This window comes from Carcharhinus amblyrhynchos, chromosome 7 (genome assembly GCF_965287045.1).
Source record: "Carcharhinus amblyrhynchos chromosome 7, sCarAmb.v2.hapA, whole genome shotgun sequence".
NCBI classification, from domain to species: Eukaryota; Metazoa; Chordata; class Chondrichthyes; order Carcharhiniformes; family Carcharhinidae; genus Carcharhinus; species Carcharhinus amblyrhynchos.
The window spans coordinates 57640069-57667834 of NC_137330.1; the positions used below are offsets into that span (position 1 = coordinate 57640069).

The window sequence follows — 27766 nt, forward strand, 5'->3', positions numbered from 1 at the left end:
CTTCAATCCCATCAGTTTCCCCAACAGCATTGCTCTACTAATACTGATTTCCTTCAGCGACTCCTTCTCATTAAATCCTGTGATCCCCAACATTTCTGGTATAAGAACATAAGAACATAAGAAATAGGAGCAGGAGTAGGCCATCTAGCCCTTCGAGCCTGCCCCGCCATTCAATAAGATCATGGCTGATCTGTCGTGGCTCAGTTCCACTTTCCCGCCCTCTCCCCATAACCCTTAATCCCCTCTCTTATCAAGAACCCATCAACCCGCTTCTTAAAAATATTTAGCGAGGCAGCCTCCACCACTTCAACGGGCAGAGAATTCCAGAGATTCACCACCCTTTGAGTGAAGAAGTTCCTCCTCAACTCCATTCTAAACCGCCTCCCCCTTATCTTGAGGCTGTGCCCCCTAGTCCTACTGTCTTTTTTGAGCGGGAAGAGTCTCTCCACCTCTATCCTATCCATCCCATTCATCATCTTATACGTCTCAATGAGATCTCCCCTCATTCTTCTAAACTCTAACGAGTACAAGCCTAGTTTATTCAGCCTCTCCTCATAGCTCAATCCCCTCAACTCCGGTATCAGCCTAGTAAACCTCCTCTGCACTCCCTCCAGGGCCAAAATATCCTTGCGCAGGTGCGGCGCCCAAAACTGCACACAGTACTCCAGCTGCAGCCTCGCCAATGCCCTATACAGCTGCAGCAAGACCTCCCTACTTTTATATTCAATCCCCCTCGCTATGAAGGCCAGCATCCCATTCGCCTTCCTGACCACCTGCTGCACCTGCAAGCTGGGTTTTTGCGACTCATGCACAAGGACCCCGAGGTCCCTCTGCACCGTCGCATGCTGCAGTTTTTCGCCACGTAAGTAATAGTCCTTCCTACCATTCTTCCTACCAAAGTGGACCACCTCACACTTGCCAACATTAAATTCCATTTGCCATTTCCTGGCCCATTCGCCCAGCCTATCTAGATCCTTCTGCAGACTCTCCACACCCTCCGCACAATTTGCCTTTCCCCCAATCTTGGTGTCATCAGCAAATTTCGACACCCTGCACTCGGTTCCCTCCTCCAGATCATCTATATAAATGGTAAATAGCTGAGGCCCCAGCACCGACCCCTGGGGCACCCCACTAGTCACCAACCGCCAATCCGAATAGCACCCATTGACCCCCACTCTCTGCCTCCTATTTGACAACCAATCCTCTATCCACGCTATGTTATTTGTATCCTCCCGTGTGAAAACTGAACCAAAATATGTATTTAGTTGGTCAGCCATTTCTTTGTTGCCCATTTATAAATTCCTCTGTTGCAAACTAAAGGACCTATGTTTGTTTTCTCCAATCTTTCTCTCTTCATATACCTACAAAAACTTTTACAGTCAGTTTTTATGTTCCTACAAGTTTCCTCTTGTATTCAATTTTTCCCTTCTTGATCCTTGTTTCTTCTTTGCTGAATTCTAAACTGCTCCCAATCCTCAGATCTGTTGTTTTTTTTCTGGCCAACCTGTATGCCTCTTCCTTGGACCTAATATTCTCTCTAAATTCTTTTGTGGCCCATAGTTTGACCACTTTTCCCAATTTACTTGTGTGCCAGACAGGAATGAACAATTGTTGCTATTCACCCATGACCTCTTTGAATGTTTGCCATTGCCTATCCATCGTCACCTCTTTAAGTAACATTTTCTAATCCATTAAAGCCAGCTTGCGTCTCATGCCATTGTAGTTTCCTTTATTAAGATTTAGGACCCTAGCTCGGAATCAACTATGCCACTGTCTATATCTTGATGAAGAATTCTATCAGATTATGATCGTTCATTCCCCTAAACATTTTTAATCAACAGGTCACTTACTCTCTTAACAGAAATTGGCCTTGTTTTATTAATTCCTATACCAGTTCCTTAACAATTGCAAATTTGCATTATGGTGAAGTGCATTCGTATTTTTGAAAGCAAACATTGTTTGAATCATTCTTTTCTAAAAATTCTATGAAACAAGAAAAGCCCAATGAATATGATTAGGAGGATTCTTTCATGCATTCTCCATACTAAACTGTGTGTCCTCAGAAATTTCACACTCTCTAAAAGTACTTTTATTTTATTTGAGAGTTTCACCTCAGAAGCTAAGACCTATTCAACCAACATGATAATTGTTGTTTAGAAGGCAGCCAGTCTTGTGATATGTCCAATCATTGGGAGCAACTCAGAGTTCCAAAACCACCTACCTGATCCATAGATTATAATCTTGCTGCCACAATTCCACATCCGGACTGACCCATCGATCAGTTGTGATGGAGAATGGTTTGTGCCGATACCTAGAAACTGCCCACAGAGAAGAAAGATCAATCAAACTGGAATCTATTTCTGAAGTCCTCTGTCACTGGCAGCTGCAGAATAGAAATGGTAAATCTGAGAAACCAGGTTGTTCATCTGCCATGGCTCAGCTGTCCTGAACAGATCAGGGATAAATAATGGGAAGAAAGAAAGAAAAACGTATCCACATTAGCAACAACTAACACATAACAACAAAACATTCACTGTAGGGCAATCCTGGCATTTACATCAAGAATAGATGTCCACCTCGGCCACCTAGGTTGAGGGGTGGGATGGGAGAACGTATCTATCATATACACCCCACAAGATATCTCAAAAATACCTCCAGAAATTGGCCATCCACCAGGAAAAGGATTATGGAGGATTTCTGGATTGCATCCTTAAGTAAGCTCCACTTGCAACAGTTTTGTTTAGGTAAACCAAAGTTAGATATACCTGCATTCACTGATGCTTCTTTGAGTCCCAACTGAGGCCTGTGGCACAGAACCTACTGCTCCCACAAGGCCATCCCAGAAAATCTACCTTAAAGCGGGAAAGCAAAGCATTTCAGTTCTGGCTGAGATAGCAGCCGTTCTGGTGAACTCCTCCTCAACCTATGGCCGAGGTGCCGCAGAACAGTTCAATAATTTTAGGACCTTTTTCTTTCATGTTATTTGAATTAAATGTAGCTTCTGCTTATAAAATTTTTTTTTTGATAGTTCACTACTGTGCCCAACTTGAATTTTTAAATGAAAATCTATATTTGCTAATTGTATCAGCATTACAAATTGTCAATGTCTCTGCTGGATGGTGGGATGGAATGGGGAAGTGGGCATTGGCAGAGTGGCTCCCACTGGAAAGAATACATGGGGTAGTACGATGACACAGTGGTTAGCACTGCTGTCTCAGCGCCAGGGACCTGGGTTTAATTCCGGCCTTGGATGATTATGTGGAATTTGCATGTTTTCCCCATGTATGTGTGGGTTTCCTCTCATAGTCCAAAGGTATGTAGGTTAGGTTGATTGGCCATGCTAAATTGTCCCTTAGTGTCAGTGGGATTAGCAGGGTAAATATGTGGGGTTACTGGGAAAGGGCCTGGATGGGACTATTGTCGGTGTAGGCTCGATAGAGCAAATGGCTTCCTTCTGCACTGTAGGGATTCTATGATTCTATGATACTCTCCTCCCCTACACAACCAAATAGTTTATTAACACATGGAGAGCACCCAGTAGAATGAAGTGCTAAAGTGCTGCCAACACCAATGGAACTCTATCCCAGCAGCAGGCAGTATATTCAAGGCAGGAAGAGGTAAAAAGGCAAATTGGAAGAGAGAGAAAAAAAAGAAGTACGTCAAACATGCCTCTGCCCTTTGTGAATTTTTGTTAATAGGAGCCTTCTGCTTACAAGTCAAAGAACAGTGCCAATAGACTTCAGTCAACTTCTCCAGCCATCCATTTCCCTTTGGCATTATACAGTTGGGTGATCTCATGATTCATTCGTATGCACAATATATGGAGCACAGCCTATTACTGTCAGACTTGCAGAGACAGCAAAATATGCACAAACTACTTCAGTAAAACAGCATCAATAATGCAGTATGTGTGGCCTCTCAAACATCTGATTTGACTGATTTTTATACAAAACTTTGCAATTCAAGTACTTGGATTTGTTGATAAAGAGATTGTGCAGGATTCATTTATCGATTGATTTGTACTTGATTAGAATAGATTAGTCAATGGGATGTTCTCTGCTAAAACAGGACATAGTTTCAAACTAATGAAAATATCCAACAGATTTTTATCATGTTTTTCTTATCAAAATTACTTTCCATTGCTATGAAATAGGAAGTAAACATTCCTTTAACTCGAGAATACTTTTCAATGGAGCAAAACAATAATCTTTACTTTTACAAAGAGTTTAATTACAAGTCCTTTGAGGACAATTTGTTTTATGGCACCATATAGGACAGCGTAAAAGAATCAGCATTTTCAGTTCATTAAAATAATTCCCTTTTAAAAGAAAAGTTAACTTACAGTGTTAGATGAAAAACATTTTGCATATTATATATTGAAATAAAAGCAGATGAGAGAGAATTGCCGTACAGCAGCTGTTGCATTTGATCTGTATGTTATATTTAGAACACATTTAAGTTGTTTGGTTCAGTGATATTTTTAAAGCATGAAAAAAAACTTTACAAGTAGCACATTGTTAAGCAATTGCTGTTTTGAATCTCCAATAAACCTCCTATTGACTGGCTCAAATCTCTTCCAGGTTCTGTACGGAATAAAATAGTTCCATATGAAGAATGATGGCGGCAAAAGGCACTTTAGGCTCCCTCTAAAGTCACAAGTAATAACTTAATATAATTTCACTCCAGATTAGTTCAGAATCCATGACTGGGTAAACAGAGGCTCACTCAGCACCACTACAGAAACCCCTTTCTTGTTATGTACCACATGTTTGCAGATAGTGGGGCTTGAGTTGTGGTAATGTAACCACAGTAATTCCTCATTTACAAATGATTCAGTCTAGGCTAACAGTGACCTAGGACAATGTAGCAGGCAACAATACAGAAATGAAACAAATAGTTGAATAACCTTGTCACAGAAGCAAATCCTGGGCCAGGATTTGCTGCTGGCATTCACTGCAGGCGAAAATGGTGATTCTGGCAGGAAATCTCACAAAACTTCTGAAATATGAATCTTGGAGGCGAGATCTCGTTTTCTGATCTTTCTCTGCCTGACAACCGATGATGAAACAAGGTTCCCACCTAGAAAGGTTAGGTTGATTGGCCATGGTAAATTGTCCCTTAGGGTCAGGGAGATTGGCAGAGTAAATATGTGGGGTTACGGAGATGGGGGCCTTGGTCGGATTGTTATCAGTGCAGGCTCAATGGGCCAGATGGCCTGTTCTGCACTGTTAAGGTTCTATGGTTCTATAAACCTCATTTCCATAAATCAGCATCTAATTAAAGGGCTTCCGCACTGGATGTTGCCCCATGCCTCCATGAGAACTCCCCCTTGCTGACATGACATCAGGGGCCCCTCTTGGAAGCTCCATTGGCAGGGGGAGTTCCCCTTTACTGTGGGAGGGGGTTTGCCTCTTTTCCAGGGGTGGGACAGGGGACGTGTTTGTTATCTCACAGACTGGGCTGCTCTTCAATCTCTGCAGAGCCATCAGGTCCCATCCCACCAGCATAATGGCATCAGAGGCACTGCAGAATTTCTTTACTCTGAGTGCTGCATCATCTGGCAAGAAAAGCCAATGGTGCAGCCGGAAGCCAATCTGAATCCTCCAGCTGTTTGCTAGTGGCGGATTCTCTGGTCCCCCCAGCAGTGTATTTCCCATTGAATACACAGTGTAATTCTCACCCCAGTGCCGAGAGGTGGCTTCAGTGAGAAAGCTGACAGCAGCAGAAGCAGAAGATCCCACCGCTAGCACCAACTCTCGCTGCCGAGATACTCAGTGACGGGAGACGAGAGGATTCCAGCCTTAGAGTAAATACCAGAAGGTTTGCCCATGGTCTTACTTATGGTGTTTGTCACGTTGAATGATGGGATGTATATGTAAATAATTAATCAAGGACCACCCTCTCACTGGCCATGTTTCAGTTACAGTGTAGGACCTGCCTGCCAACTGAAAAATTCCACTCAGGGTGCTGGAGAGGTGCCTTAATAGGTCCCTTGGTTACCTCAGGTGGTTACCCAACACTTATAGGCAGGCATCTGTTCTGCCACCAACCTAACCTTCTCAAAAATGGCTCAGGGTTGGGATGGTCCAACAAACCCAAAATTGCAGACCTACTTCTGATCCTAGCCCTGTCAATTTTTAAAAATCCTGCCCAATATGTTTTTTGGCAGATTTTATCACAGTAGCAACTGCAACCCTTCAGTTGTTTTTGGGCGATGCTTTCATGTGTGGGTAACTATCAAGGCATCACTGCAGGCTAATTGAGAAATAATCTACAGTCAATTATGGAAAATTCTACATATTACGTTATTAGGTGCAGCATTTGACTTGCCTTGAGGCCGGTTGAATGCTCCTTTCATAGTCCCTGAATATAACCTCTATTTAAAATTGCAATCTCTGTGAAAAGCATCCTGCACCTTGAGCAACTGTGAAAAGATAGTTTCTAACGTGCCGCCAAAACAGGAAGTTTTACTTTGCTTTACCTGGGTCAATGGCACAGTATAATGTCGGGGCCTTAAGAGTCTGATGTGCTAGGTTTTCTTTAGGGTAGCATTGTGCCACACCTAATTATATTAACTGATTAGAATTCCAGATCACTTATTTGAAAGAAGCTTTTCCCAGGTAGCAGCCTTTCCCAGCTGCTGTGTCCTCCAAGGTGACAATGAAAGCGGCATTGATAATTTACCATATGGTGCAATTAAACAATTATTTAGTGGCATTCTGCATTCAATTGTTTTCCCCTAGATTGGGCACAAATTGAATCAAAATGTGCCTGTGTTTGCTTTAATAATGGTGCATAATATAAAGTGTAAATTGTACTAATGTTGCCACCAAATTTCTGTAAGGGTTTGCCCGATTTCATGCTGTAACTTTGGCAGGAGATTGACAAAAATATCATTTATGGTGTTACACTGGCAGTTGTGCTGACATGAAGGAACAACAGGAAATCAGGAATTCTTCTGGGAAATTCAGAGCCAGTATCTCCATGCACAAACTGTGAAAATGAAGCAATCTAAATAAGGCCATGACCAGAAAGTTCATTATGTACATTGATGCATAATTAAACCTTAGGGGAAGGGATTAACTGTCCTTATTATTGTTCATGTTTTTACTCATACTTCTCCTTTGATAAACTTTTAGTCTCAAAAGAATACTATTGACTAACTTGAACTCTGCTTTGCCAAATGCAATTTTCCACATTCAAACCCTATCCTCCAATATGCAATGGACTATTCTGAGCAGATTCAGGGAGATAGTGGGTACATCTCCCTTTCTGCAGGCCATATATTAGGCCTTAGCTTACCACAAGATCTAAAATGAAAATTTTCATTGGATACTTGCATCACCAAAGACTTATGTCCCTCTTCCAGCTCTCTTGCTGGCTGGGATTCAGATTGGTCCAATCTTGAATGCAGAAAAAGTTCTGATGGAGGAAAATGAGTGAAACTCATGACGGAGATGGGCCAAAGGGCAGAAATTGCACTTTGACCCTCTTTCTTCGAAGGAGGTGAATCCATCCCCATAGACTAATAGTTATTTTTGTTTTTTCTTGTCATCAGCAGAGAAAGTTAACATAAAGATTAATGCCAACATTAAATCAGAAATTATCTGTTCACATTCGGATTTGCAAATTTGTGCACTTCCCATGACATCTGTTTGAGATCTCATCAATGTTTCCTATTGCCTGAAACAAATCATGCAGCTTGCATCATTACCCTGAGATTCTAGAGCCACAAATTGAACCAGAGCTTGGGGCTTTCAATATTTCAAACAGACTTTAAATGTTTTGTGGCAGGTGCATTGTTCTGAAGTAGATTAGTGGAGACACATTGGTCTAACTGTCATCCGCGTAAAAGTGCTGAAGTTGAACAAGTTGAAACTTTCTCTGTATTGCTGTAGTTATCTAAAGAAGAGAAAAAGAAACTACTGAGAAAAGACATAATTGGGTGGAATTTTATGGCCTCGCTCAAGCTAGACCAATATTTCCCACCTGAGGTCAACGGAGATTTCCACTGTCTGACCCTCACCCGCTCCAATTCTGTGGTGGGCGAAGTGGGAGAGTTGCAGCTATGCTATCAAAGCCTTTTATCATGCACTCATCAGGACAAACACAAGAATACCAAATTTCAAAGGGAACAACAATTTCTATTGCATGAGAAAAAGATTGTTTGGCAAGTTGACTATGATTGGTCGAGATGTTTCCATGCAAAATGTGCCAGGGGACAGTTATTCCCTAAGCATTTATTTCAAATCACAAAATGGTAAGTCGACTATGATTGGTCAAGATGTTGCCATAGGGAATGCAAGGGCAATGCCTCAATCAAACAGAGTAGATTTGTATTTGCCACCTAAAATGGTCCGCTTGATTTGTACCTCTAATGATAGGTTGGTGGATGATCCTTTATCTCCTAGTCCTCTGCCATTTGGTAGCCTGCTGGAAGGACTGAGGTATGGACTAGCTAGAAGATATTGTCATTACTAATCAAAAACTTCAGGACCAGCATAGCTCAAATCAGGAACTTAGCAAATCGGAGGATTAAGTCTTCCATTAACGCGAGTTGAATGATAATACTTCAAGGTTCAGCACCATCATGAAGCCAGGAAGGAAAATTGTGACTTTTACAAATGCATGCTGCTATTGAGGAACCTTCCAAAGTTCATAAATTGGGCCTTTAGCCTCAATCTCAACTCCTCTGCTGACCACTTTATTCAATGGAACAGAAGACTACAAATAGATTTGACTGGTTCTGAAAGGGGAACATATGTCAGCTACCAGTTGTCAGAGTTTAGCTGCAGTGAAGATATTGAAAACCTTCAATATGTAGACAAAGGGGCAGAAATCCTCTGCACAGTTGTTAACTAGAACAATTTGAGCATAATGATTATTTTCCAAAAGACAAAAGTTTACATATTAGTATAATGAATATTTGACTAGTTGACTTTCAAAAAGTTCCCTTCAAGTGGATTAATGATTTATAATGATTATTAATAGTTTTAGAATGTGAGCTGGTATGACCTATCTCTGTATAGTATAGTCTCTCAACTCCCCTTCATGACATGTATTTTACAATTGATTGCCCTTGCTGTATAGGATAGAAGAAAGCTAAAGGATATATTTTGTACTCAGAAGGGAGTGCCTCCAACTAACAATATAAAGTAATAAGGAAATTAAATCAGCACATTCTCTTTTTCACATTGGCCACATTCTGACTTTGGGACTTCAAAATAATTATAGTAATCAAATAAGGACAACACTGTAAAATTAGCAAGTGTTTTTCATGGAACGCGTGGAAATTTAGCTGCTATTTTACAGTGCCTTTTCTAGAGACAAATATGAGATTTTTATAATATAATTTGTTACGTTGAAGCGGAAAGGGGACGTATTTCATTCCTCCTTGTAATTGATCTCCTCTGCCTTCTATGTGTTGGCTGCATAACCAACAGATTAGATAAGTGGAAAGTAGATTTCTTTACATCTTCCTGTGTGAATTTTACACTACAAATTGACCAAAAAAAGGAAATGAGCTTCAGACAGACTGTCTTGTCCTCCTCAGACCCTTTGGCAAGTTGGAATGTCATACTGTGTAATGCCTAAAAACAGAGGGTGGGAATTTATGACGAGTTCAAGCAGCTTACTTGCTATTTAACAGGACACCTCCACCTGTTTTTAATTCATCTGTTAAACTTGTTGTCTTATTCCAAAATATAAATGCAATTAAATTTGAATGCCCAGATTCAATCAGCAGTGACTGACTCCTGATTATTTTTAATTCTATTACTGTAAGCCAACATATAATAGTTGGTCATGTCCACAAGGCCTTTCAGTTCAGATTCTGGCAAAATGAATCATCAACAGCAGCAATTTTAATCGACCATTCGCCTAGTTAAGTTTTGAACCCTCCCACCTGTTTCAACATGAAAAATTGCATTATGTGCCTCAAGGAGACAATCTGACTGGGAGAAAGACTATTGATTCTGAATAGGAATTTGAAGAGAATTGCTGCTATTTTTAGGAGGAAGGTCCTGTTTTAATGTCTTTCTGTTGTTGAACCACAAGCAATTAGTGGTTTTTAATTTTTTTTAAAGCAGAGTATGGATTGAAAGGGAAAGAGGATTTGTACTTTCTTATTTTGCTAATTTAAGGCATTGAACCACATCTAAGGGCTTTGGCTCATTAAAAATTTCATGGAAACAGTTCAATGAAAGTGTTTCCATATGTCTTTCCGATTCATTCTATTCTCTCTGAAGGGGTCCCTGCGCACGCACTCACTGGAAGCATTTCAGGAACAGATCTGGGCAATAGGTCCTGGGGAGTGATATACTGGTCATGTGAGGCTGTGCCACAACTTGTGTGGGCTTCTTAAATACGCACCATTTTTTTCTTTTAGATTTTGAATACCTCTTTTTCAAATTATTGCAAGAGTTTTATTACGGTATCTCTGTTGAAGCCTGTCACATTATAGTTTAATGTAATAATTCTACAAGTTACCTGCTAAAAGCATTTCTTAGTACACAAACATCACGACAACTCAGTGGATGATAATTGCACCCTGTGGGTTGAAAATGAGCCAAACAGATCAGGAAGTTCTCAGGTTTGACTCCTGATGTGTGAAGTCAGCTGCTTTTCAGGCAGAAGAACAACAACTTGCATCCTTATGACACATAATAGTATTACATCACAAAGCACTTCATATGAGTTTTATCAAACAGAATTTTATACTGCGCCACATAGGGACGTTGAGAAAGGTGACCAAAATCTTGGCCAAAGAGATAGGTTTTAAGAAACATCTTAAAACAGGAGAGAGAGGCAGAGAAGTTTAAGGAGGAGTTTCAGAGCTTGGGGCTGAGGCAGCTGAGAAGTCATGGCTGTCAGTAGAGCTATTAAAATTGGGGATGCTCAAGAAGTTCGAATTGGTTGAAGTCAGGGATCTTGGAGAGATGCTGAGCATGAGGAGATAGGGAGTTGTGAGAGATGGGGAGGTATGAGACTGTTCAGGCTTTGCTAGACCTGGAGTCTTTGTAGGCCAATGACCATTGCTTAACCAGGGCATATAGGCCAGCAAATACAGGGACGATAGGTGAACGAGACTTTGTGCAAAGACACAGGAAACAGAGTTTTAAATTCACTAGATATCCCTGCTTCTGATCACTACATAGACACATTCATGAGGACAGAATTGGCCTTAGCTGTGATGCTGGTGCTGGAGAATAACCTACATACTGGGGTTGATTTTGACTTTGAGCATACCTCAGTTGGGTAGTGTGCCAACCCTTTGATGAGGCCCAAACCACTTGATGTCTGGAAGTTTGCCAATGGGGTAAAGGCTGGTCAGAACGGGAATTCTGATGGCTACTCCATGAGCCAAACAGGAAATTCTATATTGTAAGGAAAACAATTGATAGAATTGCCAGTCATAGTGCCAAAACTATTGATGCAGACAGGAGGATTTCTTTATACTTCTCCTGGTCCTATATAAATCATACATATTTGTATTTACCTAATTTAGAAACAGCCTGGGGCAGTTCCTGTAAGGATTACTAATTAGGCTGCTCAGAGTCTAATGCTAATTATACATGGACCTGAATTTTATGTCCTGGGTACGCCTGAATTCGGTGAAACTGGGTGCAGATATGAAACCTTCTCTCACCCGAGATCACATTGTTAACGTGATATTATGCTGGATGGCCAATTCATACCATTTAGTGTGAAATGTACTATGTGAAAGGCTGGTCACAGTGGGTGAGAGGGAGGAGAGTGAATGCTGAGAAAAGAGAGCTTGTGGGCTGTCACTTTATTTGACCCATGACTTTTGTCCACCTGGATTGAGTTTGTAGTTAAAACGTAAAGGTCGTCTTACCAATCAGCCTGCCTGCCAAACGTAAAGGCAGGTGGGCAACATAAAACATTGCTGTTTAATTCATTTATATTGGCTGCTTGATTGTCAGTGGGAACATTTCTGACTCTCACCCACTGACCAAACAATGTGCGAGGTGGTGATGACATTGGGGCACATGCCCGACCTCTTCTTGTGCCATTTTACACATTTTCTGGGTTGGGTATGCACCTGCCCAAGCAAAGTAAAATTTTGGTCATTGTCTGTATATTTGTATCTCAACATCGCATTTTAATTCGACAACCAGCAGGAACCTTTTTGCATGGGAAAAGCAGCCTTCCAACTCAACCAGGTGGCCCTTTGGCCAGTCAGTTCCACTGGTGGTCAAGAATGATGGCAGCCATACCAGGAGGAGGGAGATAGAAGTCGTACTGCTTTTTTAGGCCTAGTGCAGCCCATTCCTGCCAGGCAGAGGCTAGGGAAATCAGGGCCACTCTAACTTTACATGGAAAGACTGGACATGTGAGGATACTGGTGCTATTTCCCCTTCTCTCCTTCCATGTGAAACTTCACCTCTGCATGAATGCATTCAAAAGAAGAAGTCTGAAAGAGAGGGTTAAATTTGGGAGGGAGCATTAATCCATGCAATTGTAACTTGAATTGTAAAAACAAAATTAAATAGGAAACCATAGCAAAATGGAGCATATTCAAAATGCACAACTGCAAAAGCACAGTAAAACTGCAGGACAGGATAATTGGACAAGTGGCTGACTAAATCACATTCACTTGTACATGTGAACAATGACAAATACTTTAGAGCTATAATGTATTTTTAAAAGGAGTGGGTATTCCTATTAGCAGTAAAATCTTGTGACAGAAACTGCCAGGCCGGAATTGATTAACAATGTTGGTAGTTTTGGCATACCTAGAATCATGGGGTGTAAAAGATTGAATGAGGTAATAATGTGATGGTTTGCTAAACATTAAGGGCTGGAAATTCAACTCTGTAAGCAATGCTGAAGGCTGAGCTATGGAAGCTGGAGGCCCTCGGAATGGTATATTTAACGCTTCTGGCCAAGTCTGGCGTACCTCACACAATGCCTGGTGCTGGGAATGGCACCAGCTTGAGAGTGCTGCACATGCACCAGGAGCATAGCGACTGCCATCCTGTTGATTTGCCTCATGTTCTTGGACCTTAGACTGTGCAGATTCATGAAATGCATGTCCTTTTTTACTCAGCAAAGTATATGCAAGTGGGAACATGCACAAGCATTTTTTGCTATCCAGACATCCAACTGGCAGGCAAGGTGATTTAGACTAACCTCTGCTATGTCAAAGTTTATGAAAGTACCGTGGAGTTGTTTCTGGAGATGTTGTGGTCAGTTGCTGGATTTGGCAGGGTGTATAGATACATCTTCACAGGGAGGGCAGAGGATTGGATGACCTGTCTGTGCAAAGGCTGCTACAGGCATGGAGGCTCTAGCTGTAGTACCTCTTGGTTTACAACATGACAGGGCAGATAGAGCAGGGGCTGTGGAGAGGGGAAGTTCAGCATTGAGGGAGAAGCAGGAATAGGCAGGGAGGAGAAATCCATGACCCTTTCCCTCCAGATGGTTTGGCTGTAACTGTGTCCCTTCATTACCATTGCTCCACTATGCCACACCTTCCCATTCACCTGCGACCTCCAGTCATATCATCTCCTTGACCAAAATCCTGCGATCAAAGACAGCAACAAAATCTTTGCCATAGTGTATGCAATTATAGACAGCAATCCAATAAGCAAAAGTAAACTATTCACTGTTTTGCCTTCTTTAGTGTCCTTTGTTGCAAAGCACATGAAGAAAAAACTTGTGTTAAAAGTCTTGGGAAGATTAGGATAGATTGTGACTGGGGGAGGGGGAGCAGTAGGGTGTCCTCAGTTGTTAAAATAGTTTTCCAGTCCAATCCCCACAAACCACCCATCCTTCCCCAGCACACACCCCTCCTGCACCAAATAGTATATGACGTTAAAAGTTCATTTCAGTTGTTTGTATGACTTATTTCATTTCATATACATTAGAACTGCTGGCACCTACTCCTGGCATTTGTTGGGTTACAGAGACAGGATGTAGGAGGGAAGTCGCTGAGCATAACTGGCCACACCCCATACCCCCTAAGTAAAAGAATGCTGAGAGTGGGCATACCAGACATACTGCAGAAAGGATTGCATTCCTTACCTAAGATATCTGCTTTTGTTTGGGCACAAACTAATAAGTAATAATGCATTCCATTCAGTTTTATGTGCAGACTTCCTTTAAAGTTAGTTCAGGAATGTGTTTCAACAAATCATATATATTAATTACAGTATAAAAACAACTGTACTCCCTCCAGGAAAAATATAGTTGAAAATAGTTCTAAGATGTTTACCCAACTTCTGTTTAACTAGAACTGTGGGGACCGCATACACAACGTGCTTTGTACTTATTTTGTTAGCCTACAGCTAGAGTACAGGAAGCTCTCATTAGAAAATCTTTTGATAAATTGATACTTAATGCATGTTATTTATAGCTCCTGCTCAAATGGAATATACACACAGAGTTCTCTCTATATGTTGCTCATTGTATCAGATTTTTCACTATGGCTCCTCAAATAGCACAACAGAATTTTTCTTTGAGATTTTGTATGTCATTTCGTAGATTCAGAATCAACAAATCCGTGACCTCTGAGTACTTAGAATAATTTATAAAATAAGGGCTGAAATCTTTACAATCGATGTAAAATAGACATAAAAACTAAAATGGAAAGTTGAGATTGGCATGTTGGAGTCATTTTTGACAGGGTACAACATAAAGCAGAGGAGGCTGGTTCTGTTTAAAAAATATATTTTTTTGTTATGAAAGGTCTCAGAATTACATAAAGAACATTCGTGAATGCTCTTGGAATTTATGCAACCATATTCCCTTTGGGTCTCATATTACTGCTCAAGAATTTCAATCTCATTATTGGCCAACGTTATAATCTGCCAGCTATTTGTGTGACAATATTGAAGTAATGCTTAATTTTCTATTGGTGTCAATGGCTCCAGTAGTTTACTTTTAGTGTGGGTCTTTGCTGTATGCCTACTTTTATAGATTAACATTGGTTCCAGAAATGATGGGGAAGCTAACAATCCATTTTCCCCCAGCCTATGATTCCCTTTCCACCATCACTTGCTGTGCCTAGGTCGCCCCTTGATCTGGGGCCCTGGATGAAAGTAGTACTGTATCCATCACCTTCAAAATGGAATTGCTGAGTACAGAAGAGCTGTCACCTTCTGATTGACTGGCCCTTTTGGTTGTCTTTTAAATAATCTTATTATTTTACAGCGTGTGATGATTAGATGCAAATTATAATCTAGCTTAATGTCTAACCATATAATGATGATTTGTGAATGTTTCTTTGAAAGATTTGCAAGTTATTAAATGCTTTTCATTTTTTTCTTTTGTAGGTGCTACAGACCTTGGTCCCTTCTCAGACCCACGACAGTTTGGGCTTTCCTCCCTCACAGAGAGCCGTTTTCCTAATCCCCGAATGCACTACCCAGCTGCCTTCACCTACACACCAACTCCAGTTACAACTGGCATGTCTTTGGGTATGTCTGCAGCTACACACTACCATACCTATCTACCACCGCCCTATCCTGGCTCATCCCCAAACCAAAGTGGACCTTTCCAGACCAGTAGTGCACCCTATCTCTATTATGGCACCTCTTCTGGATCTTACCAATTCTCCATGGTGGCAGGAGGAGAACGCTCCCCCTCCAGAATGCTGCCACCTTGCACTAGTGCATCAACTGGCAGTACACTCCTTAATCCAAACCTGCCAAACCAAAATGATGGTGTAGATGCTGATGGAAGCCACAGCAATTCTCCCACTGTGTTGACTTCCACTGGGAGGATTGATGAGTCTGTCTGGAGACCATACTAACTCTGTGATTCCTTATAACAACAATTTGCAAAGGAAGTCAACGTTTAAATAGTGCCTATTATACAGTTTTTAACTGGAAGAAAATCTTATCATATTAAGACTGTTGAGTGAAAGAACTGGTACAGTATTTGAAGACATTTCTGTACAGATCAAGATATGCACATCACATTGCTTTTTTATAAGTTCTTGAGTGAACTTGTTATCTTGTCCAAATATATGAAGAACTTCTAGCTATTCAGCAAAACTGTTTTGTTTTAGAGAGATGGGCCTTCCCAGAACTGACAGTGTGAAAATTGCAGTAACTTATAAACGCATTATTAGAACAACATTGAAAGTAGCAAGAAAAGTGGCTAAAACAAGAAGAATAAGAGGACTCTAAGCTTAAGAAGAAGAAAAGTCCTACAAGAAATAGTTATCCACTTTATTTTTTTTATAAATTGTCTATGGGAAAAATGGTTCACTTTTAGAATAGTGATATCAGAAACATGTATGCACTCAGTTTTAACTATGCATAGAGGGACAGAACTTTTCTTTATCAATTTCTTGAGAGATCCCCATCAAGTGTAAATAGAAAAAAGTTGTTTTCTAAGTGCCGTTTATCTGAGAATTCCTGTTAATTGAATGTTTACTGCAGATTTCAAAAGGATTGTCTGTTTTTGCATTCTTTAAATGCTTTTGTGTATGTTTCAAAGAAAATTGCTTTCCAGTCTCAAACGAGGTAAATGTCATCTGGCTTGAAGAAATCTCACTTTACTTCAGTGTCATTAATGTTTCTATTGAATATTGTTTACTCATTAATTGTATGCCTCCTTCATGGTGACATAGCAACCTTAAAATAGTAATGTCTATTGTAGCATCATTACAATTTAGTATCTGTAGTTGTCTGCATACTTGAAAAAGGTGGAAGTTATTAATATTGTTATGATATACTCAAATGGGTTACTTTAAGTACATGAATTTTTCCCTGAAATATTTAGAATCCCAGAATGGTTTAATCACTAAATATTTGTGCATGTGTAAGATTAGTAATATAATGGAAATAGTGTACTCTTGGTAGCTCATGCCAGTGGCTGTGGGACACCTACCTTCAAATCATTCAGTCCAATTTACATGTTCTCTGAAAACATACGTTTCTAAAATAAAACCTGTATATTGAATAGTCACGTTTTGAAAAATGTAAATTTCTTTGAGGTATAAATTGGAAGTGTTTTGTTTGACAAATTAGTCTTCTTAAAGATATCAAATCAAAGAAACATCATTATGTGACTCACAGTTGCAGAGCTTTGATAAATAAAGGAATGAGTACATTGCTGCCCAACAGTACATTAACCAATCATATTCTTATATAACTGTTTATCAATATAAGGATGAAAACCCTCCCCTGTGATTTTCCCCATAATAACTCTAATTTTCTGGTATTTGTGGTTATTAATCTATATATTAATAATTAAGATCGGATGGATCCACAAAAGCAATGAAGTGGAGAGCGCAAAATGGCATCTGACTTGTGTTATATTATTACTGCCGCTCAAACCCATTTCTAAAAAGAGATCAAAATTCAAAAACCCTGAAGGAAATTGGAGCCAAATCCTTTTGGGAGAATCCTGACCCAAATCTTTTTGTTTATTGCTGCTGACTAAAGAACATGCTGTTATGGTCACTATTTCCTTTCAATCAATTTAAACAAGGAAAAGTGCTAAATTAATCTAAGTTCTTTTTTCTTTGTTCTCAAATCAAACTGAGCCTTTTAAAGGCCCTCATCCCTTATTAACACAAGTGTAAATATACGTTTAACAGTACATTTCTAAGTGTACATTAATAGAGAACTTACTATGTGTCAAAGTAACCCAGGTCCTTGAGATATTAGCCTTGAAATACCGATAAATCAAATAATTAGCTAAGGTTACATTTGGAAATGTGTATTCAGTCTTTATAATTTAAAAAGCACAAAATAGATGAGAGGTACATTAATGCAATTTTCACTTATCCTAATGCTTCCTTAAATTTCAAATGCTTTGTTCCATTATGAAACTTAGACATTACTATTTTATGTATTAAATAAAGTCAAATATTTTTCAATATTTAGATATAGTTCACTTTTTTTTAACTGCAAAGTGTGGAGCATGCTTTTGTGGACCCAAGGTTCAATATGGCCGATTTACATTAAAGCTGGACAACTTTATTGATATTATTTATTCCAAGTGGTAGCTTGAAGCCAACCACCAGTCTACATTTATATATCTGTACAGGTAATGAGTTCAGGAGTTTTCAGCAGCACTTGAAAAGCAGGTGTCAGGTTACACAACTCAAGGTTGAACTAATCAAATCTTACTGCCAGTGCAGGCTGTTACCTATTTAATAAGAGGTACTCTATTTGTTTAATGTAATTTTTATTGCTTAAGATGGCCTTTCAAAGATTTAAATATGATTTTTTTTATATAAAGTGATTTTTAAAAAGAACATTCTTTGTTAGGATGTGATATTTGTAGAGCTGCAGGCAGCGATTTTGGAACCAAATTTAAGATTTTGTACAGTCAAAAACATTTTGTATCACATCCAGAAAGATCCAGCATCCACCAGGTTAATTCCCTACAGCAAAGGTTTTAATGATCGCCATACATTTTGGACATTAAGCAAAATGTGTTCATCACTTTTCCATTGGGAACAGATTTTCTATTGCAGATGTGAACATCTTTTGGGGTTTTGGATAAAGTTATTTTCTATGGTACTGACTGCTAACTCAAACTATCATTTATGCTGCAGTTATGTGATGCCTCCGACAGTTTGCTGATAAATTTGTTACTAATGGAGATGTGCTTTAATAGACTTTACAGTACACCAAGAATTTTATTTGTTTATAAAGTGATAGTAGGTAATCTGAGGTATTATATATGAGCAAAAAAAAAGGAATTCAGCTTCAATCACTCCAATTGCATTGTGCAATCACAAACAATATTATACACTCATGTTTGAAATGTTACATTTAGATATGAGTCTCATTCTGTTAGCCAAATAATAAATTCCTTCACCGATGAGATGTGATTCTGCAGAAGTTCTTGGGATAGCACTGAATACTGGAGTTGTTGTCTCTCCATTTTCTTTTTTCTGTTAAACTATTGAGAATCATTTTATTATTCTGTGCGACATCCTGTGTTGAGAAGATGTCAATTACTGGAGGTGTGAAATACCATCAGACACAAAACAAACAAAAAAAATGAAGCAGTGCAAATCAGAGCCACAGGGTAAAGCTACCTCTAGTTTTGTGTTTTGGTGAAAGGATTAATCTGCTTTCCTCTAGACCTTGGGTACTGGGATTCTTGCTAAGAGAGCAGAAGCACTGATTCTAGTGATAGATCAAAGTATTTGCCGAACCTAGCAACTCGTATTAATAATTGATGAGCACAATTGTGTCAAGCTGAATTCAGAAAACTTTGAAGTTTTTCTAATCAACTGCTAATTTAACTGGCTGGTACTGGTGGCAAAATAAGCTTTGCTTATTAACCATTTATTACAAAGAACAAAATATTTGTATTTGCTTCCAGTGACTGCCACGTTGAATCATGCACATGATTGTTTAGCATTATGAAAACAATATTCTCAAAATTGTAGTGGAAAGCACCACTTTATCCTATTATTTATTAAGTAGGTTGAAAGGCAAAAGTGATAATTTCAACTTGAAAGATTGAATATGACCTAGGCAAACCTCATCCATCTCTGATTTGGTACTCCCAATTGTCTTCAACCCTGAATTCTCTTTACAGACATTAAAAAGGCTTCTTTTATCATAATTTCAGCAGTTTATGATACAGTTCATATTTTGTATTCTTCTAGTTTGTGATTGTAGGCATGAAATGGAAATCCTAGCTTTCTGATGTAATTATCACATAGATAGTTGAGCTCCATGAAAAGAGCATACATTTTAATCTGTTCATATTTTTGTGTACGTAAAACAGACAACATTCTGCAGTTTTGATTTCAAAGGTATACTTACAGTTCTGCCTTTTTACTTTTTTTTTACTTTTTGTATAAATACAAGCTTTTTATTGCTGTTATTGAATAATTGCTTTGCACTGAATATACTGTACAAATGCATTGTGTTTCCAAGCCATTGCCATCATTGATTATGAATCACTTTGCTATGTCTTAAAAGGGAACAATGCTAAAGTAATGGTTTTTGTGTCACCGAACCGCAAAATTCCTTGTCTGACATATTGTCATGATTGTAACATTGATTTAAGTTTGAATTTCATTCTCAATAAAATGGCTTTTTCTATTAAGTCTGCATCTATGTTCTTTGATCATTTTAAGATACTGCAAAGGATATGCAGCTGTGGAATTCAGATTTGCCCAGGTTCTTATGTATTGTTTACCTCTGGTTGTCAGTGAATAAATCTTCTCGAAATGATATTCAGATTTATGTGTCCAAGTCACCTAGTGGACCATTGTACATGATTCAAGTACTTCAGGAGTTAGTGCATTATTCATATTCTCTATAACCTTTGTTAAAATGGAGGCAGGTTCCAGGGCTGGCTGGCATATGGGGGGGTGATTGTTTTTCCAGCAGATCAGGCATGGGCATAGGGAATATTGGGCAGGGATAGGATTACAACAATAGCAGGTTCAATTCTGACATCCACTGCTCCTATGAATAGCTGTTGGCTTCCAGTGCAGGATTATGGAATCATCACTCTAATTCCATAATTTTACTCATCTGATACAAAACCAGAGAACTGGGGAAGTGCTCAGTCTATAAGGCACTGCAGTTTTGGTGCAGGGTTGTGCAATACAAACTTCCTAATAGGCACCAGCAAGACTATGACAGTACCATCATAGCCACATGCACTAATTTTAGTAGAACACAACTTACCCACAGTACAGATGAATAGAATCAGAGAGAGTGAAGTCCCATCACTGAGGACATCACTGCAGTGTGCAGTGGGATGCTTTTGCCCACAAAAGCCAATTAACAGGTTATTGCCAAGGTAACCATCCAATTGAAGAAATTTCCCCCCCCCCCACAAGAACTGCTGGCAGCTTGCACCCTTCATAATATCAGTTAGCCATGGCCAATGTTGAAGCTGCAGCTCCACAAAGAGATGCCTCGAAGACAGGTGAGTCTTTTGGTGAAGCCAGACCCTGGAAATCTGGGTGGGACCGAGGTCGTCGTTCCGGTCGTGCCCCCTTTGCATGGGCTAAGGATTGCCCATGAAGGAGGACATCCTCAAAAAGTAATCTGCCATTGTCTCCACATGGCAGTTGACCCTTCCAATGCAAGCAAAATATCACCAGTAGGACTCCCCTTAATCTCTTGTGTTCTAAAGAGAAAAATCCCAACTTCTTCCAACTTGCCAATAATTGAGGTCCCTCATATCTAATTTCATATTGATTAATACTTTCAGTATTCTCTCCAGAGCCTTTGATATCCTATCTGCATTTGGATGCAGAGCAGCAACTTGCTAAGCCTTCTTTGAAAGCATCTTCCAAACCCATGACCTCTACTAACTAGGACAAGGGCAGCAAAGGCATGGGAGCCACGTACAAGTTCTCCTCCAAGCCATATACCATCCTGACATGGGACTATGTTGCTGCTCCTTTGCTGTCACTGGGTAAAGCTACTGGAACTCCCTCCCTAACACAACCGTGGGTGTACCTACACCACAAGGACTGCAGCTGTTCCAGAAGGCCACCTTCTGCCACCTTATCAAGACCAATTAAGGATAAGTAGTAAATGCTGACCTTGTCAGTGATACTCATATTCCAAGAATGAGTAAAAAAGTGTGTCCAAAATTTGAAGTAAGTTTCTAACTGAAGACTCACCAAAGATTTGTAAATGTTAGGTTGGCTTCTTTGTTTTGTGCTCAGTGCCCCTATTTTCAAAACGAAGTGTTCCATGTGTTTTCTGAACCCCTTAGCAACTTTGTGTCTCGATTCTAGCACTGGCCTCAGAACAGTACTATCTAGATATAATACTGCGATTCCATGTTGTTTCCTCCTCACCACATCACTTCACACTTACTAAATTGCACTAATCCAACAAAATCGAGAATATTTCCTTGCTCGTGATTTGTGCCTTGTACATGGTGAACAGGCTTTGTGAAGTCCTTTGTCACAAACTATCCATCTTCTAACCTGTTCCGGTAGCCTCTATGTATGTGTCTGGCTCAGTTAGGTTCCTGCTCAGTGGTGATCCCTAGAATGTTAATGGCGAGAGATTTGTTGCTGGTAATGCCATTGACCGTCAAGCCAAGTTGGTGAGATTTTCTCTTGTGGAGATGGCCACTGCCTGACACTTTGGTCACCTTTCAGTCCAAAACTGAAAGCTGCCCAGGTCTTGCTGTTTGCGGACACACACTGCTTCATTTCAGGAATGTGTAATTTGAGATATTACAAATGGAGTTGAACACTGTGCAGTCATCAGTGAGAAACCACTTCTTGAAGGCAAGATCTTAGATGAAACAACTAAAGAATTTTGAGACTCGGACATTGCCCTGAAGAACATCTGTAATATTGTCCTTGAACTGAGATGATTTGTAACCAATCCAGAGGTTACAAGGTATGCACAATAAATTGTAAGATTCTGAGACATGTAGACAAGCAGATTCTGGAAGGTAGATAAGGTAATTAAGAAAGCATTTGGGATACATTCCTGTGTTGGCCAAGGCACAGAGTATGAGGGCAGTTATAACAGAGCAGTGTAAACACCATTTAAACCACAGCTGAGTACTGCATACAAACATATGAGTTAGAAATAGGAGCCTGCTGCACCAGACAATAAGATCATGGCTGATTTAACTGTAAGGTCCCACCTAACTCCAATAACCTTTCACCCCCTTGGTTATCAAGAATCTATCTCTGCTTTGAAAACATCCAAAGACTCTGCTTCCACTGTCCTTTGAGAATTTTTTTTCTAAGAGCGGGAAAATGAGATTAGACTGAAGAGTTCTTTTTCGACCATCATGGAAACAATGGGGTGAATGGGCTCCTTCTGTGCTCTATGTTTATATACACTCAAAAAAGAGAAAATATAGGGCAAACAGCAAGGATGTGCAACTAGGTGGATAGGTCTTTCAAGGAGCTGGCACAGACACAATGGGCTGAATCGTTTCCTGTACTGTATGACTGTAAGTGCCAGCATGTATCCAACAGGAAATTCAATAGGAGCAGTGGGAGGAGGAATCACAATTTAAATACACCTAGTGAGTATTTATACCACTGCGCACATATCTCAGACGGGCCATCGGGGAGGGCATAACATCCTGGCACTGGAAAACTGCTCTGTAGCGACGTTAGAGCCAAATGTGTGAAAAAAAAAGTCTTGGCACAAAAATACTTTCAGGTAAATTGTCAAAGGTATAGGACATGTTGTAGGCTTGGAACTCCTTAGTGGGTATAATCCTACCAGTAAGTGCACCTGGCATACTGTTCACTCAGCAAATTATCCTTCCTCAGATCATGTCTCCTTGGACACAGGAGACTTGGGAGGTTTATTCCCAAACAGGCACTGACAATGTAGAACTGGTGAAGATGTGCCACAATCCCAAGGAAATTCAGGATCCTTGTAATGCACTCCTAAACACAGGTTAGTTAGAGCTTTGTTCAAATCTGCTCTCATCTTCTGCACAAGCTCAATCTCGTGGGTTTCCTGAATTCAATTTCATACAAAGGAAGGCGTAGTAGCAACATTTGGCTACATGTTAACGTCAATGCAAAAGGCTGAATGCTTCAAAGCAAACTTCTGAAGTAGACATATAAAAACTTCTACAACCAAACAATGCCTTGTTCTAGATACAGGTGAAACATATATTTCACTGATGCCATGAGGATTTTGTACAGCTGTGAATTGTTTGCTATGAAGCACAAACCCAATTCCTGAATAATTGACTTGCATCAATATAACTCCATGAAAAGTGGCAACAGCACTCATAAGAACATAAGAACATAAGAAATAGGAGCAGGAGTAGGCCATCTAGCCCTTCGAGCCTGCCCCGCCATTCAATAAGATCATGGCTGATCTGTCGTGGCTCAGTTCCACTTTCCCGCCCTCTCCCCATAACCCTTAATCCCTTCTCTTATCAAAAACCCATCAACCCGCTTCTTAAAAATATTTAGCGAGGCAGCCTCCACCACTTCAACGGGCAGAGAATTCCAGAGATTCACTACCCTTTGAGTGAAGAAGTTCCTCCTCAACTCCGTTCTAAACCGCCTCCCCTTTATCTTGAGGCTGTGCCCCCTAGTCCTACTGTCTTTTTTGAGCGGGAAGAGTCTCTCCACCTCTATCCTATCCATCCCATTCATCATCTTATACGTCTCAATGAGATCTCCCCTCATTCTTCTAAACTCTAACGAGTACAAGCCTAGTTTATTCAGCCTCTCCTCATAGCTCAATCCCCTCAACTCCGGTATCAGCCTAGTAAACCTCCTCTGCACTCCCTCCAGGGCCAAAATATCCTTGCGCAGGTGCGGCGCCCAAAACTGCACACAGTACTCCAGCTGCGGCCTCACCAATGCCCTATACAGCTGCAGCAAGACCTCCCTACTTTTATATTCAATCCCCCTCGCTATGAAGGCCAGCATCCCATTTGCCTTCCTGACCACCTGCTGCACCTGCAAGCTGGGTTTTTGCGATTCATGCACAAGGACCCCGAGGTCCCTCTGCACCGTCGCCTGCTGCAGTTTTTCGCCACGTAAGTAATAGTCCTTCCTACCATTCTTCCTACCAAAGTGGACCACCTCACACTTGCCAACATTAAATTCCATTTGCCATTTCACTCTTTTCACTAAAACTGACATTCTTGTTCATTTGGGTGTCCCGTCCTGATCAGCATTTCATTCATATGTTTTGTGTCTTTTTAAATGAATTTTGAAGATTCCATTATGTCCAACAGTTGTGTGTGTTTAGCTGTTCACATGGATTATGAACATGTTGCCAATCATCACCTGCACACAATAGAGTAGCAAATATTTCAGTAGGATTTTCCGCTCCAATGCAATCCCGGCATAAACTTGGCATGACTGTGCTCCTGACCCTGGCTGATTTTCCAGGGTCAAGCTAATTTGATTTTTTTTTCTCTCTGCCAGACTCCAGCCAGGATTTCTGTCTCCATTGGAAATCTCTGGGGTAATTTTCACCTTCTCTGCTTGGTTGATCAACTGACTACCCTTTACAGAGCCTGTCCTATTTTAATTTTCGCTAGAATTAGTGGGAATCAGTGGTGGGTTATAAGATGGGCGTGCGATGGATTCCACAATTTACTGTTCAAGCAACAAAGTTAAAAATTAGGCTCCCCATTTTTCAGGGGAGGGGCATGGTAGCATCAAGTCTAAAGTTGTCAGCTTTGTGCTGAGGTTGAGTGTATTTCTGGAGATTACAACTGGAATTCTCTAATGTCTAATGCCACCCCCTTCCCACCTCCCCCCCTCCCACCCCCACTGCAGGCAGCGAGAATGGAGAATTTGGTGCTTAGCCAAATTTCTACTCACAGCAGCGGGGCCGGAGAAACCTAGCCACGGGCAACGTCAGAAAATTCCAAGCTTCATTGCGACATGACTTTGTGCCTTCCTTCCAATCTCCCTGCTCAGTCAAATAGCCTTTAGTTTCCCTTCTTCAATATTTTAATAACTAATGAGAGCAAGTTTTCAAAGAAAATGAAAAACACATATTTTTAATACCCCTATGTTTTTTCTCCCTTAGTTTGTTTAGACCAGTATCCAGGAGCTAAATCTTCAGTTCCGGGAGACATCAGAACAACAAAGTTATTGGCATCTCAGGGATTAGCCAAGAAGAATATGTTTTAAATAGCAGTTTTCAAAAAACTCACCATGACCAATGCAATATGTTGTTCTGTGTTCAGTTTTACTGGGCAAGATAAGCAGTTTAAATTCCCTTTTGCCCTGGCGTTTCTAGTGTCCATTATAACCTGATGAGAAAAATGGGCAATAGATTGCATAACTTAGGGCACAATGAACCGGAAGATCGTACGAGAGCCCAGAAATCAGTTTATTTCCCAATTCCTCGCCTCTTGTAACCTTACTGGCACCAGATATCCAGCAAGGTTACCCATTTCTAGTGCGGGGCTGAATAAATTATTTAAATCAGTTTTAAATATCATTTGAATGAAATTAGCAATCTCAGGACATTATCAACTGGAGTCACTTGCCTCTGTGGTCTCAATCATAGTGGTCCCCAGCAATGGGATCAGATGTGATGGCCTTGCCTGTAGAACTGGAGGCTATTAAGGCCCCCTCAGGAAATTGGGGCAAGGGGGTGGTGCCCCTTTCAGGCACTGCAGCCTGCACCCTGTCAATGCCAGCCTGGCATCTTGGCACTACCCAGCTGGCACCCTGACATTGCCCTCTGGGCAACAGGCAGTGCAAAGGGGGCAAGGCTAGAGGGGGACAACTGGGTCTGGGGCCAGATCAGTGTAGTCCACTTGGTGGTGCGGCAGGGGGACGCGCTGCGCACTCTGCAGTGTGATCAGCAGTAGGGAAGGGGGTCCGCTGCGACTCTGCAGATTGGTGATTGGTGGGAGGAAAGGGGGGGTATTGGTCTGCGTGAGGGAGGGAGGGTGTCATGGGGATTGATCAGTCTAGGTGAGCGGGGTCAGTTGGGCGGGGCTTGCGACCAGCCGCAGGGGGTTTGTGACAGGCCGCAGACCCCATGTAGCTGGGAGTTAGGCATGTTTTGGGCTGTGGAGGCTGGCTGAGAGCAGTAGAGGTTGAGTGATAGGTCTCTCTGCTCCTAGAGCAGAGGAACCTGCACATGCGAAATTATAAATAGCTGAAGCTTCATTGGAATTCACCAGTTACAGTTTGCCACCATGAAAATGACTCTCTGGTCACTGTTAGATAACCAGTCCTCTACCCATGCTAATCTATCACCACCATAACAATGAGCTCTTATCTTTGGTATTAACATTTTGTGTGCCACTTTATTAAATGCCTCTTGGAGATTGAAATATACTACACCTGTTGGTTCTTCTTTATGCACCCTGCTTGTTACATCCTCAAAGAACTCTAGTAAATTCATCCAGCATGATTTCATAAATCTATGTTGGTGCTACCTGATAGGATATCCGCCAACTGGCGAAGACAAAATGCAGCCTGACAGCGACCTGGAACAGCTGACCCGTGCAGACCCATCTACCAACACAGGAACTGCAAGCAAGGTAACAAATTCTCCATCCGCACACCGGCCAGAGTGACCTCATTGGACATAACCCCATACCCTTAACACTGCAAACCACTCTCACCGTCTCCTAGGCTCGAAAAGAAGCCAACACTCTAGGAAGAGTGGGAAACATGTAGGCCTGCAAGTGAAAGTGGGCCCAAGGCCTCCCTCCCCAGCTTACTCCTTGCAAATGTCGGTCTTTGGAAAACAAGCTAGACAAACTTAAAGCCAGTCTCACTTTCCAAAGAGAACTGAGGGACTGCTGTATACTCTATTTCACAGAAACGGGGCTCACTCCTGCTTCACCAGACAGTGCCCTACAACCAGAGGGCTACTCAATCCAAAGATTGGACCAGACAGTGGCCTCAGGCAAGGCGAGGGGAGGTTGGGTCTGCTTCCTAATCAATACCTCGTGGTATCTAGATGTAGCAACACTGGCAACTTTCTGCTCCCCAGACCTAGAATACCTGATGCTAAAATGCCGCCCTACTACCTTCCGCGGGAGCTCACCTCCGTTATCCTGATGGCAATTTACATCCCACCCCATGTGGACATGGAAATCACGCTGGACGAAATATACTCCACGACGAATAGCTTTGAGATGAAACATCTCGAGGCCTTGATCATTGCGGCTCAAGAGCGTACTAACAAGTTACTACCAACATGTCTCCTGTTCCACCAGAGACCCAAATATCCTGGACCACTGCTACACAAATATCAAACATGACTACCGCTCTATTGCCTGCCCACACTTTGGCAAATCAGACCACAAGACTGTGCTCCTGTTCCTGGCTTACAAGCAAAAACTGAAGTAGGAGAAC

The 27766-nt window shown here is 40.9% G+C and overlaps 1 protein-coding gene across 2 annotated transcripts in view; it reads left to right on the forward strand.

Moving 5' to 3' along the window:
- Positions 1-20037, forward strand: part of runx2a (RUNX family transcription factor 2a) — a 103696-nt gene extending 83659 nt beyond the window's left edge. For both annotated transcript variants that reach the window (XM_080192371.1, XM_080192372.1), the window contains one exon: positions 15300-20037. In XM_080192371.1, the coding sequence (XP_080048497.1) occupies positions 15300-15778 (479 nt within the window). In that variant the 3' untranslated portion in view covers positions 15779-20037. The remainder of the gene's footprint in view (positions 1-15299) is intronic.
- Positions 20038-27766: the final 7729 nt, after the last annotated feature.